Source organism: Aplidium turbinatum, chromosome 2 (assembly GCF_918807975.1).
Source record: "Aplidium turbinatum chromosome 2, kaAplTurb1.1, whole genome shotgun sequence".
Lineage (NCBI taxonomy): Eukaryota > Metazoa > Chordata > Ascidiacea > Aplousobranchia > Polyclinidae > Aplidium > Aplidium turbinatum.
This window is the reverse complement of record NC_137473.1, coordinates 23505306-23518942: the sequence shown is the minus strand read 5'-3', so window position 1 is coordinate 23518942 and position 13637 is coordinate 23505306. Positions and strand designations below refer to the sequence as shown.

General features: G+C 38.4%; 1 protein-coding gene across 1 annotated transcript in view; it reads right to left on the bottom strand.

Moving 5' to 3' along the window:
• Positions 1–11535: 11535 nt before the first annotated feature.
• LOC145764515 (disks large homolog 4-like) overlaps positions 11536–13637 on the bottom strand; it is a 102366-nt gene continuing 100264 nt past the window's right edge. Inside the window, exons 23-25 of the mRNA XM_082576133.1 lie at positions 12967–13058; positions 12489–12626; positions 11536–12336 (exon numbers count right to left, since the gene is read on the bottom strand). Coding sequence (XP_082432259.1) covers positions 12523–12626; positions 12967–13058 — 196 coding nt within the window. The 3' untranslated portion in view covers positions 11536–12336; positions 12489–12522. The remainder of the gene's footprint in view (positions 12337–12488; positions 12627–12966; positions 13059–13637) is intronic.

Sequence of the window (13637 nt, the reverse complement as noted above, 5' to 3'; positions counted from 1 at the left end):
GTTGCCAATCTGTTTAAAAGATGTGAAGAACTGGAAAAACACTTAAAATTTGGGACTGATGATCAAGCGCTCCGGAATAATTTTGTATATTAGCCTATCTCTTTGCTTGGGCTCCATTTTGGGCTCTCTTTTAGAACCCCCCAAAAAATTGGGCTACTTTTGGGCTACTTTTTGCATAAGCTTGGGCTCTTTTTTATATTAACCTCTGGCAACCCTATCCACTACAAGTGTTACAAAACAACTTCATTCGATCCTGCTTATTTTTGCCAAGGGGTAAGTCTTTGTCAACTTGACCAAGCTATGTAACCCATGGTCTCAGATTTTGATGAAACTTAGACACTTTGCAGAGCAAGTCATTCTGAGAAAAATGATACCAATCTCAGCAAAATCGGTTCAGCGGTTTTTGGGATATGGCCATTTGAAAATGAGGTGTTTTCGCGTTCGCTCAAGCATGAAATTAGTGAAAAGTTGGTACAACAAATTTTAAACGTAAATAAAACATACACCATTAATGTTACAAACTTCAAATTTTGTGAGAACTTAAGTTTGGTTGAAGTCAACACATTTACAAACTTTCAACAATTTTGGTCATGGTTGAATGATTTTGAAGACAAGTTAATATTGTTGTGGAATTGAAATCAATCAACCGTGACGTAACTTCCAAGCACTATACTGAAAAAGGCCCCTCTTCAATTTTTTCGAGTAATACATCATTTGAAAGGTCTTGACTTCCCCTATACAGTGAAACAAAGATATCTTTGTGTATTTGAGAAAATCTAGGTGTAGTAAGTCGAAACGTAACATATACACAAAGTGGCTAAATTGATTGTTTTTATAATTGTTCAACAGTGCTTTGCTTCCCTTTTTTCCAATTATGCACAAAATATATACATTAGTAGACATAATAGGTAAGTTGAAAGCTTTGAATATCTTGCTTAGTCAATTAACCATACTAATTACTATGACTACTGAAAATCAAAGCAAAGATTATTGAAATTCAATGTGTAAAATGTTTTACTTGAAATTGGTTTTTAATGATTGTATGGTTTAATGCCAGAAGGAAATAAAACCAAGAATACTAATAGAGAAGTGGCTCTTTTTACCTGGTCCAAAGATGCAATTTAATCAACAAAAAAGGTTATCGTGCTTTGAGAAATTTTGAGAAAAACATAACGATATATCACAAAATTCGTCAGCAAAAGCCAAAGGATAATTATATTGAACTCTCATTGCAGTTTTGAACCATAAAAACTTTTGGGCTGCTTTTCAATTTATATTCCCAATTTAAAGAATTGGTCAAACTGGATATTTATGTATATATAATATATTCCAAAGCATATGTGTGACAGAAATTAATTATTTATTAGCTGATCTCCAATGAGTTTGAATTTGTTGCAAACATTGCATGGAAAATTGATATTGGTCTTGAGTAGTTGCAAGGGTTGGACTGTCTACAACACACAAAACATGTTCAAAGGGAATCCAACATTCGTCTTTGTTTCTTGGCCAATGAAAAGATGGAGACGGTCCATTAGGGTGCAGAAAATTTACAAAGATGTCACCATTTTCTGTGTCAACTACCAAAGTTACTCCAACATAACCACTTTCCATCATACATGGCTGCTACAAAGTTACCTTGATTGATGCTTTTGTTGCTGTACTTGGTATCAAAGTTGAAAGTGCAATTATATGTGAGTTCATTGCTTATTCTTTTGATGCCAATTTTAGACTTGTCAACTGGTTCAAAGTAATGAAATCCTCTGGTTCCTTTTATTGTACTTGCTAGCTTCCACCTTTCTTCCAGACGTTTTCTTTCATTCGTCAAATCTTCCTTGAGAAGTTTGATGAAATGTATTGAAGGCAACTTTACAGTGCAGTGATCCATCATTTCATCTAAAGTACCAATTTGATGATGTAGAGGTCTTCGTAAACTTTCCATAGCTATTGAATGCTTCACAGTGCCTCCAGTGCCATCGCAAGGTGACTTACCATGACTTGTGGCAAAGAAAGACCATGATGTTTCCAGGCCAAAATCATGTTTGTGCAGGCACAAATCAAATTTTCTTTGCCAACAAGCTAGCAAGTGCAATAAAAGGAACCAGAGGATTTCATTACTTTGAACCAGTTGACAAGTCTAAAATTGGCATCAAAAGAATAAGCAATGAACTCACATATAATTACACTTTCAACTTTGATACCAAGTACAGCAACAAAAGCATCAATCAAGGTAACTTTGTAGCAGCCATGTATGATGGAAAGTGGTTATGTTGGAGTAACTTTGGTAGTTGACACAGAAAATGGTGACATCTTTGTAAATTTTCTGCACCCTAATGGACCGTCTCCATCTTTTCATTGGCCAAGAAACAAAGACGAATGTTGGATTCCCTTTGAACATGTTTTGTGTGTTGTAGACAGTCCAACCCTTGCAACTACTCGAGACCAATATCAATTTTCCATGCAATGTTTGCAACAAATTCAAACTCATTGGAGATCAGCTAATAAATAATTAATTTCTGTCACACATATGCTTTGGAATATATTATATATACATAAATATCCAGTTTAACCAATTATTTAAATTGGGAATATAAATTGAAAAGCAGCCCAAAAGTTATCATGGTTCAAAACTGCAATGAGAGTTCAATATAATTATCCTTTGGCTTTTGCTGACGAATTTTGTGATATATCGTTATGTTTTTCTCAAAATTTCTCAAAGCACGATAACCTTTTTTGTTGATTAAATTGCATCTTTGGACCAGGTAAAAAGAGCCACTTCTCTATTAGTATTCTTGGTTTTATTTCCTTCTAGCATTAAACCATACAATCATTAAAAACCAATTTCAAGTGAAACATTTTACACATTGAATTTCAATAATCTTTGCTTTGATTTTCAGTAGTCATAGTAATTAGTATGGTTAATTGACTAAGCAAGATATTCAAAGCTTTCAACTTACCTATTATGTCTACTAATGTATATATTTTGTGCATAATTGGAAAAAAGGGAAGCAAAGTACTGTTGAACAATTATAAAAACAATCAATTTAACCACTTTGTGTGTATGGTACACTTCGACTTACTACACCTAGATTTTCTCAAATACACAAAGATATCTTTGTTTCACTGTATAGGGGAAGTTAAGACCTTTCATATGATGTATTACTCAAAAAAATTGAAGAGGGGCCTTTTTCAGTATAGTGCTTGGAAGTTACGTCACGGTTGATTGATTTCAATTCCACAACAATATTAACTTGTCTTCAAAATCATTCAACCATGACCAAAATTGTTGAAAGTTTGTAAATGTGTTGACTTCAACCAAACTTAAGTTCTCACAAAATTTGAAGTTTGTAACATTAATGGTGTATGTTTTATTTACGTTTAAAATTTGTTGTACCAACTTTTCACTAATTTCATGCTTGAGCGAACGCAAAAACACCTCATTTTCAAATGGCCATATCCCGAAAACCGCTGAGCCGATTTTGCTGAGATTGGTATCATTTTTCTCAGAATGACTTGCTCTGCAAAGTGTCTAAGTTTCATCAAAATCTGACACATTTTCCCTTTTTTCTGGTCAAGTTGACAAAGACTTACCCCAAGGTCAACAAATACAACTGTTCTTTTCACCAATTTAATGTGCTCAGAATTGACGATATTATTAAATTAGAAACTGCAAAATTTATGTACACATATGTGCACAAAATGCTACCCCGGCCTTTGCTGACTGCTTTATTTTTGTAAATGAAATTCACCATCATAAAACCCGTCACAACCAAAAAAATGATTTATATTTGCCTTCTACGTCAAACTCTGGTAAGAAGATGCTATGTTTTAATGGAGTGAAACTATGGAATCAAGTACCAAAAGAAATAAAAGAAAAGTCTTACAATGTTTTTAAATTTAAATATAAATGTTTATTAAAGAATTTGTACAATGATCACTCCTGAAACGTATCATCCGCTTATTTCTCTACACAATGTTTTTTATGTTGCCCTGTGTTATTCCATTGTTAATGTATTGTTAATTCCATTGTTAATTTTTACAAATTAAAGTGCTGGTATTGTGCTATATATTATATACCGTATGTGTTAATGTTCTTAATTTTGGGTCTTTTGTTTAAATGTTTGGGTGGCAGCTGACTTTGGTGACCTTTTGGTCTTTCGCTGCCATCCTTGTTGTGTGAATTATTTGTGTTTATTGTGTTTTGCTAATTGTGTCTTTCTTTTTCGCCAACAAAACAAAAAATAAACTGAACTGAACTGGAAAAGTTATATCATTATATCAACGCAATATATTTGTGACAAGGAAGTTGACATTATTGATTAAGCAAACCATAATTGGACACCTAGAACAGCTTGCCAAAAAGTTTGTGTACTACTATGGAGAATCTCTAACACCTAATAGCCAAAATGATTGGATAATTGATACATTTGCTGGAAAAGATCTGCCTCAACTTCACATCCATATTGCAGAACAGTTTATGGACATAACGACAGAAGCTGCAAATCGTATTTTTTTGCATCCTCCAAAGACAAATACCCCAAAGATTCCGCAAACATCCACTTTTGGGTTTCCACGTACAAAATGTATTGGAAAGTTGCAAAAGTTGGAAAGTTGGCAGTTTCAAAATTAGTGATACAAAAACTGATTTCATTTGCGCCAACTTGGCTTTGTGAGACTGGATTTAGCGCAAGTTGAAGCCGAGATGCGACTATGCCTAAACAAAATAACTCCGCGATTTCAAAAACTCACTGACAGGAAGCGAGCACAGCTACCTCATTAGTGATTTCATAAACATATTATTTTCGAAAAAGTTACTGCTTTTGTAGTGCTGTTTCTTTGCAACGCAATGTTGCATAGATTTTAAAATATTACAATTTGCTTGGGTTGCAAAATTTTACGGAACTATCTTTTTTTAAATGGGTTGCCTTCAAAACATGCTGGGAACCACTATCTTATCTTACTCAGAGTATTGAAGTAAACATAATTATATAATTACTTTTTCAGGTAAAAGTAGATTCGCATTCAGGGTTGCCAGGCCAGGTAACCAACTGATTAAATAGCCAAACTACTGTACTTCCAAAATATAGCCAAATTATAGCTAATCCTTAATTACAAAATATAGCCAAGCCTTCTACAATAATAAATCAAGCTCATCTAAATGTCAAAAATATCTACAAACGACTTGTTAACCTAATTGATAATCATGGAAAATGCGAGAGGTTTTTCGCTTCTTTAACTTCTGTATATTGTAGGCTATAAGGCAACGGAAACGCTGAAGAAAAACTTTATCATGCACCAGTAGAAGGAAGGCACTTTAACATGCAGATATCCAATTCATGGACTTCTGTCCAATCCAACCACGAACCAATGAGATGCTACGTTATCTGTCAAATTGTGACCATTCCAGCATTCAGCCAGAGAATTACATGTAATTATTACTTTGAACTTTGTTTGGTAATTACAGAAGAAAAAAGAGCTATAGCAGAGGTGAGAATTAAACCCACGTCGATGTAATGACAACCGCCGCCCTAACCCAATGCGCCAATTCAACCTATGGCAAAGCATATTGATTTAATTTAGCTAGAATTTGCGTTTTTCTTTTCTTCTTTCTAGACGCAACCTTGATGACGTCAGAAACAGCGTAGCTTCTGATTGGTTCGTGGTTTATTAGAAATCTGCTTGTTAAAGTGCCTACCCCAGTAGAACTTTTGATATGTCTTATAGAAAAGCATGTTTCTGGCCAGCAGGTCAAAAAAGCCAAATAGGCTTGGCAAATAAAAAAGTTCGCCCGGTTAGCTCAGTGGTTATGCTCAAGATCACGCGGAGCTGGTTTGACTCTCGGGGTGTGCACTTGAGCAACGCATTTCAGGACTGCTCTCCATTCAACGGCACCTAGTGAATGGAATAATTCCCCGGCAACAAGACTTCAACAATCGGAAAACTTCACTCTGTCAATCTCGATAACCGGCCCTGGGTCAAGAGCCTCTACAAGTAGCCTACGGTATGCGAAACTACCAGGAATAACCAATCAAGGCTTTGTCAGTCCGAGGATAAAGATACAAAAACCAACCAAACCAAAATTCAATAGCGAAGTACCGTAACATAAAAAATAGCCGAATTCGTGAAATTTGGCTATGAAAATAGCATTTTGTCACGCCCGAGCAAACCAGGCCCAGGTTCAGCACAGGGTGGATAGGGAAACGCCCTTCTCAGGGTGAGGCAGCTCTTCTGTCGAAAAGTACCGACGACCCACCGCTGAACACCGAGGGAATTACGGCCAGCAAGCTCAGCATCATCGAGTAGGAGAGTGGGGCTAGTCGGAAAGATTTTTTTTAAATTGAAATTTAAAACAATTGGTGCATAACCTGACAACGTGAAGTGGCTTAAATTATCATCTATGGTGTCCTCTATCATACAACCAAAAATAAGTATTGAGTCAATTCAGCTTTTAATGAAAATTTAAAATAAACAAACATAGGCCTACAATTGATTTTTCAACTAACCCCATGCCTGGGGTTAGTTGAAAAACGTCAGTTTAATGCCCACTAATGAACTGGATAGCCTACTCTTTTTCAACCAAGAAACATTTACATGGGGTTGTAAGCAAATATGTTTACCTGCTTTAAAATCAAAATGCAATGAATTCTACACCTAATCATCGTAAAACCATTTTTTAATAAACGCATTGTTAAAACTTGTGATGCCGTAGGCTATATAGGCTATAGCCTAACACTTTCCAAGTTATTCAAATTCAAATTTTACAATGTATGTCTGCTTAAAACAAATACATTAGAGTTTATAAATTACTACTTATTATCATACCACGACGATATACTCGTATCGTACTGCATAGTCATACCGTTATCAATCCACTTTCCAACTAACCCCACCCACTATTTTCCAACTAGCCCCATTAGCATATGACAAACTATTTTCCTAAAATATTCAAGCATGGCGCATTGGACTAAAATTTGTTGTTGCTGAACACCTACAGATGACACACACCAAAAAACTTCTGCCTGTCTTTAACGATGTCGACGCATAAGATGTTTTTTAATAGCCTACGCCAAAAATTTTACTTCGAAAGTAAGAAAATAGAAAATTGTTAGCCAAACAGGTATACCTTGACTCAACAAATCGAAACTAACATGGATTATGTGTTTTTATAAACTACTTCACATGTTGGCAGTAAATATTTAAAAAAGTTATCGAGAGTTAAAAAAATGATCATTTTTCAACTAACCCCGCCTTCCAACTAACCTCACTCTCCCCTACCTGGCCATAAAACACCAGGCCTTCTCTATTCTCCAGGAGACCCACTGCATATTTGTGGATAAGTTAGTATTACCCAACTTCACACTCACAGGCGCAACTATCAGCAGGAAACACGGCCTCGCCACGTTTGTCCATGAGCAACTGAGCTGGACGCAAATAGACCAGCCCAATCGGAGATAGAGTGGCTATGCATAGACATATCAGGCTATGGCTATCACATCTTCAATGTCTATATAAGTAGTGGTGGTTTGGTGGATTTCCAGAAGCTTAGCTTCCGGAACGTTAATTTTTTACTTTCTAAATGCGCTAGGTGCCGTAGAAGATTCAGAATTATGCCCTTATAAGACTTTGAAACAACACACTTGATGTACGTGTTTAAAACGTTGCTGAAGTAAATATGGTATCAGTTTATATGCTGCTTGAGGCCTGAGGACTAGCGACCCTCCCCCCCGCAATATAACGTTGTTGAGTGTTAAGACGGACTGCTTGCCCAACCTGCTGAGCCACGTCGTAAAGAAGCCACGATTTATCTCGCTAGCCACGCCCTGGACCCCGATCATCCCCTCCAACCTTCATTCAGGAGACCACCACGTATAAAGCAGCGGCGGAAATCAAGACGCCCCTTTGTGCCTGCCGCACAACAACTACAAACGCAGCATAACTTGGTTTAAGTGATGAACACGGAGCGGCAAAATCACAACTCCACGCTTCGTGACTTCATACCCGACGTCGATCCCGTCCACCTCGAATGTTCCTCTCAAGGCTTGCGTGGGTTAGAATTAATCGCCTGCGAACTGGCGACATGCACAAGTGGAGCCTGGCTCCTCCATCAGAATGCGATTGTGGCGCCACAGACCATGTCGTTCGTCATTGCCTAACCCACCAGCCTCCACACGGTCCGCAATCGCGTGGACTGAGGGTCCTGGACGAGACTATTGACTTCCTTCCCTCCAATCTAGCCAGGAAAGATCTACTCATACGCGGACGATTGGGAAACTCTCGCGACGATCCATTGCTACCTTTATCTCTTTGCGGAGCTCGTAAAAGCGCTGGAGCATTTTAGCAAACTATTCCATCGAGTCTTACAATCTACGAAAATCGTTTTTTTCTTTTCCAAAAAAGCCAAAGTTTTAAGTCTGTAAATTGTGATCATTACGTAGGGTACCGCGGATGTTCTAAACAGCTTCATTGTCTACGGATCTTTGCAACGATTGTACGAAAATCTGTAACCAGGTTTACGCCTGGACGTTGTTTAAAGTTGAATTCAGCAGCATCGTCTTCATCGCTCTCTTCGTCATTACCTCCAACAATATGAAGAAGGGGGGAAGGTGGGGTAAAGCGGACCAACGGGCTAAAGTGGAACCCCGCTTTTTTTCTATTAAAGTTTCACTACTGTGCGGATACCAATAAGTTTAGTGAAGCATGACAAAAAGTAGCTGCACACGCCGTTATTCAAGGCTTAGAAGACACAAAAAAGCACGGAAATTACTTTTTGCACCCTCTGATCTATTGAAAGGTATGTATGGTAACTTAAATTGTATCTTGTGTCCATGAGGTAGAAGTTTTTTTGAATGATAAAAATGAGCCTCACTATATCACGTACGCATTACGTAGATTCACTCTTGTTGCTGACTAGCCTAAATTTGGCCAACAGTTAAATTAATAGTAACGTAGAGGTGGGGTAAAGTGGACCAGTGGTGGTCCACTTTACCCCGTCATAAATCTTTTTCTTGTTATGATTTCTTGACCGAATTAGGTGCTGTGTTACTTATAATCTTGTAGCTTATTTTACACAACAGCTGTGTAGGCCAAATTAGCACTCAAGTGGACAGTTGTTCTGATATCCCACCAATCATGATCGAGTAGACGAGCTGATTTTTAGCTTAGTTATATTCTTGTTTTTCAGAATGCCTCGTTATCACCAAAGGACATCCACCCAACAATCTTGGACCGATCGAAGAGGCTATGGCAATTCAGGCAGTCAATGAAAAGAAAATGGGTTACCTCAAAGCAAGCAAAGATTACGGAGTTCCTAAGACCACACTGAGAAGAAGAGTTAAAGAAAATAATATTAATGACACTGGAAGCAAAAAGGGACTAGGAAGGTTTCATTCAACATTTTCGAAAGCCCAGGAAAAAGAGTTAGCTGCACATGTGCTTGAACGAAGATTCTTTGGGGTTACAAGGAAACATCTCCAATCACTTGCATTTGAACTGGCACAAAATGATGGGTGGATCCAGTGCTCCAAATGTTTGCGGTAGGCACATGAAGCCTGCGCTGGTTGCAATAAAGAGGATGACAACTTTATCTGTGAACTCTGTTTTTAAAAAAAATTCTTCAAAGTTTGATTTGTAATGGACTTATGAACTGCAGTTGTAAAGTTTCATAATTTCTTCGCTAATGATGCTAGTTGTAAATAATTTGATTTCTTGGAAAAAAATTACGGAATTTGCTCAAAACTTACAACGGTCCAGTTTACCCCACATACATGGGGTAAAGTGGACTATATTGGAAGTAATTTTAAAATTAAAAAAAATTATATAAAAAAGCTGGCAGTCATCAAAAGTGCACTTTAAAAATTGTCGGAATATGTTAGAGTTAACGCTCAAATAAAAAAAATATTTTTTTTGGCAAAATCAGTGAACGGTACTGAATTAACCTTTAGGTATTCCACTTTACCCCACCTTCCCCTACAGCCTACATGAACGGACAGAGTTTTCAGTCTCTCGCATGATTCGCGTCAGAGGTAGCATGATCACCACAAAAGCAAACTGGTAAAAAGAGACTTTCCCATGTTTAAATCTTAACCTCGAGTCGGATATTGTGGGCACAATCACAGATGGAGTCAGTATGATGAAATTCGGTCGAGATACAAGTCCAATGCACACTGCTTGCTTAGCACATGCAATTCATTTATACCTTTGTGAGGCATTATATTAGGAAAATAAAAAAAGTGACAAATGTAGGCCTAATGATGAACTCAATATTGTCAGAGATAATGACGAAGAGAGCGATGATGCATAAATGAGTGACCGGATGCCTGCATTCAGAAATTGGACAATCTCCCCATTCTCACTGGCATCCAACCTACTGAGCTTTGTCACGAAGAAGCCACTCTGGCTCTCGGTCGATGCGCACTGGAGCCTAACCATCTTCTTCGACACAACATCTCTGCTCCCCCAAACGAGCACCATTGTCGACTGAAATCAATACACCCTTCGTGCCAGCTGCTCAACGAAGCTGATGAACAAGACATCTCTGCGGCTACTTGGGAGGACCATAAATGGAATTCTGAATGAAAGTCAAGTACCACCAGACTCCATTCGTTCACCTCCGACGCCGACACACGCTCCATCGGCCTGACACTGCAAAGACACCACATGGGTGCGACTCAACCGTCTCCGTACGGGCGTCCGACTTTTCCGCTCAACCATGCACCAATGGAGAATGGCCTCTTCCTCCTCCTCGTGTAAATGTGGTGCCAAGGAACAGTCCGCAGACCACATCATCAATGACTGTACCATATTCATTATTCAAGTCACCTAACGGAGTGGAAAGTCTGCGCGTCATGGATGATGAAACCAAAGATTGGCTGCTCTCTAGTAGCCTTTCAGTGTAGTCCGGAAACACCGTGAATCTGGGGTGGTAAACAGGGCCGGATTTAGCTGATGGGGGGCCCGGGGCACTTTTAGATCGGGGGGCCCCCTGCAAAAAAATTTTTCGCGCCTACGGCGCGAAAATCCACCTCTACGTCTACAATAGCATTAATTCAGCACTGCACAGCAATTTGCAGAAACTTTAAAGGCTGAAAGGAAAAAAAATAACAAAAAATTACATCTTTTCCACCTAGGGGGGCCCTTCAAAAGTCGGGGGGCCCGGGGCACCTGCCCCCTCTGCCCCCCCCTAAATCCGGGCCTGGTGGTAAAAGGGTAGACCCTCGGCCCCAGAGGCTCACACAACGACCCGCATATGCCACAGGAAATCACTGTATGATTAGAAATTGGTAACGATTTCACCTTGAGTGAACGTCGCCGGCTCCCAAGGTTTCAGAAATACATCAAAATTGAGGTATTTGGATTTTCAAGGGCCGTGGCTCACATCTTGATGACGTCATAATTAACTAAAATGTTGGATGTCAAGTTTTTACCATGGCTCACTATATTAATATACTATATACTGGGCTATGCGTTTTACTCAAACTCAACATTAAACACCAGGTTTATAGAAAATCAAAAATGATGAAAATATGAAACACTCACAACTATCGTCATGGTTTTATTTGTTACCTTTTAAGTTCTCCATCATATTTTTTCCCAGATGTTGGGTTGGCTACGCAGGAGACAATCGTTCAAAATTATTTGCAGTTTGTGACGCTAAATCTATGTAAACATGAAAACAACAACTGGCGTCATAAAAACAACGCGGGAATGTAAAACAAGAAACTGGTAGCGCCAATTATCTCGGAGACGAGAGTCCTCGGGAAATTATCGCAGTATCCAACAATATGTTCATGAAATGTAAAACAAAAGAACTTCCAAACTACAAACACTAAATTTGATTCCTCATTGGAAAGTTTCGCAAACTTCAGCGTGAGATTGAATAAAAGGTTTGGTCTCATAAACACAATTCCATGTGTAACTTACAAAATCAAGTTACAGTAAAATCAAATCAACGTTTTGATTGTTAAATCATTTTGTAGAAACTTCAATGAAAGCTGATAATAAAATCCATTTACAACTTTCGAATCGAATCTTCAACAATTGGGTTGTATACGGTTGCAAAGCACTAACGTTGAAGGTTAGCGGGCTAGGCCGTTTCTTATAAATCTCGACAAAAACGATAAAATTTAAGTGTTAGCACCAATAAAACAAACGACGAAGGTTAAGTACCGTCAAGTCATGACGACGCCAAGATGACGTCACAACAACAATTAAAAATATATAAGAAATCATGCGAAAAACGTCTGGTTGTTCTTCGGAAAACATTTGGCCTTTTTCGTATAAATATTCTTCACATGGCTTCTAGCTTAATCCACTCAAGTTCCTTCGCTCTGTCGCCTGAATCTAAATTGAAAATACAGCAATGATTCATGTTTAGTTTGAAAAAGGCAAAATGGAACTTTATTTTAAGATCGAAGCTAATAGAATAAGGGATATTGTAGGCTATTGAAAGTTGGTCATCATTATTAGAAACAACAAATTTCTTTATAACCCACCAAATGAGAGCCCGATTCATCTCTCCGATCCTAATTACCCCTCAGCGACAGGAAGCCACACAACGGGACCGGCCTGCTCTTTGATGACGCCCTTAACATTGTTGTAAAGATCATCCAAAGTTTCCCCATGAACGACGGCTGCAAGGAATCATGGTTTATTATTATTGTTGGGCGTACGAGTAGTGATATGCACCTACTCACATTGTGTCAAAAATTAATGTCTTGATTTGAATTTCAGCATTATCTTTTCACAAACTGAAGCATATAGCATTAAATATGCTGCGGTTTGGCATACAAGTTGGACATAGCTGGCACGTCAGGCATTATGACTGCCATCTTAGACTGTGCTACAGGCAGATAATCGTGGCAATATACATGCTTTAACTTGATTAAATTGAGAAATATTGCATAGAAAAACAACTGCTAGATGGCGGCAAAAACCATGCCATAAAATAATCCGGCCCAGTTAATAACTGACCAGTGAAGTATTCTCCGAATTCCTGTTCCTGCTTAGTTGCTCGTTCGTAAATCTTTCTCGCTTGTTCCTCCACAAGACGTTTGTTCATTTCCCTGAACGAACACAAGTGACAAAATCTTGAAATAGCTCGCATTCAAATAGCACCATTCACATCAACAGTGCACCAACCGACAACCGACTTTCCATTAACATAATCACATTCTTTCTTAACGAGGACGACATAGCTGGGATGGAAGTCTTCGGTCTCTGATACAGACTTTAAGTTCAACTCCACGTGCATTAAGGGGAGTTCTTTGAAGTGTCTGGCTGTGGAGTCAGAGTCGTATATTTTGCCCGACTCCACAGCACTAATGTTTATCGTGCTACGGCTGCATCATTGACGAAAGTAAGATTATTGGTTCCGTGTGATGATTGCTGAAAATTACTGGAAAAGCGCACACGACTGTTCAGTGTTCACCTCGCTGAAGTTAGCCAACCGGGAGGCAACTTTCCAAAAGGTACCGTTTAAAATCTCCGATGTTAAAACTTCGGAAGAACAAAGGAAAAACGCAAATCGTAGCTAGTTCAGGCCCTCAGGGGAATCTTTAGGCTAAACGTGTTACACGTTGTTTTTTTGCATATTTTTGCAGTTGATCAACCCAACTTTGATTTTAGTGGGTGCCGCAACTTTT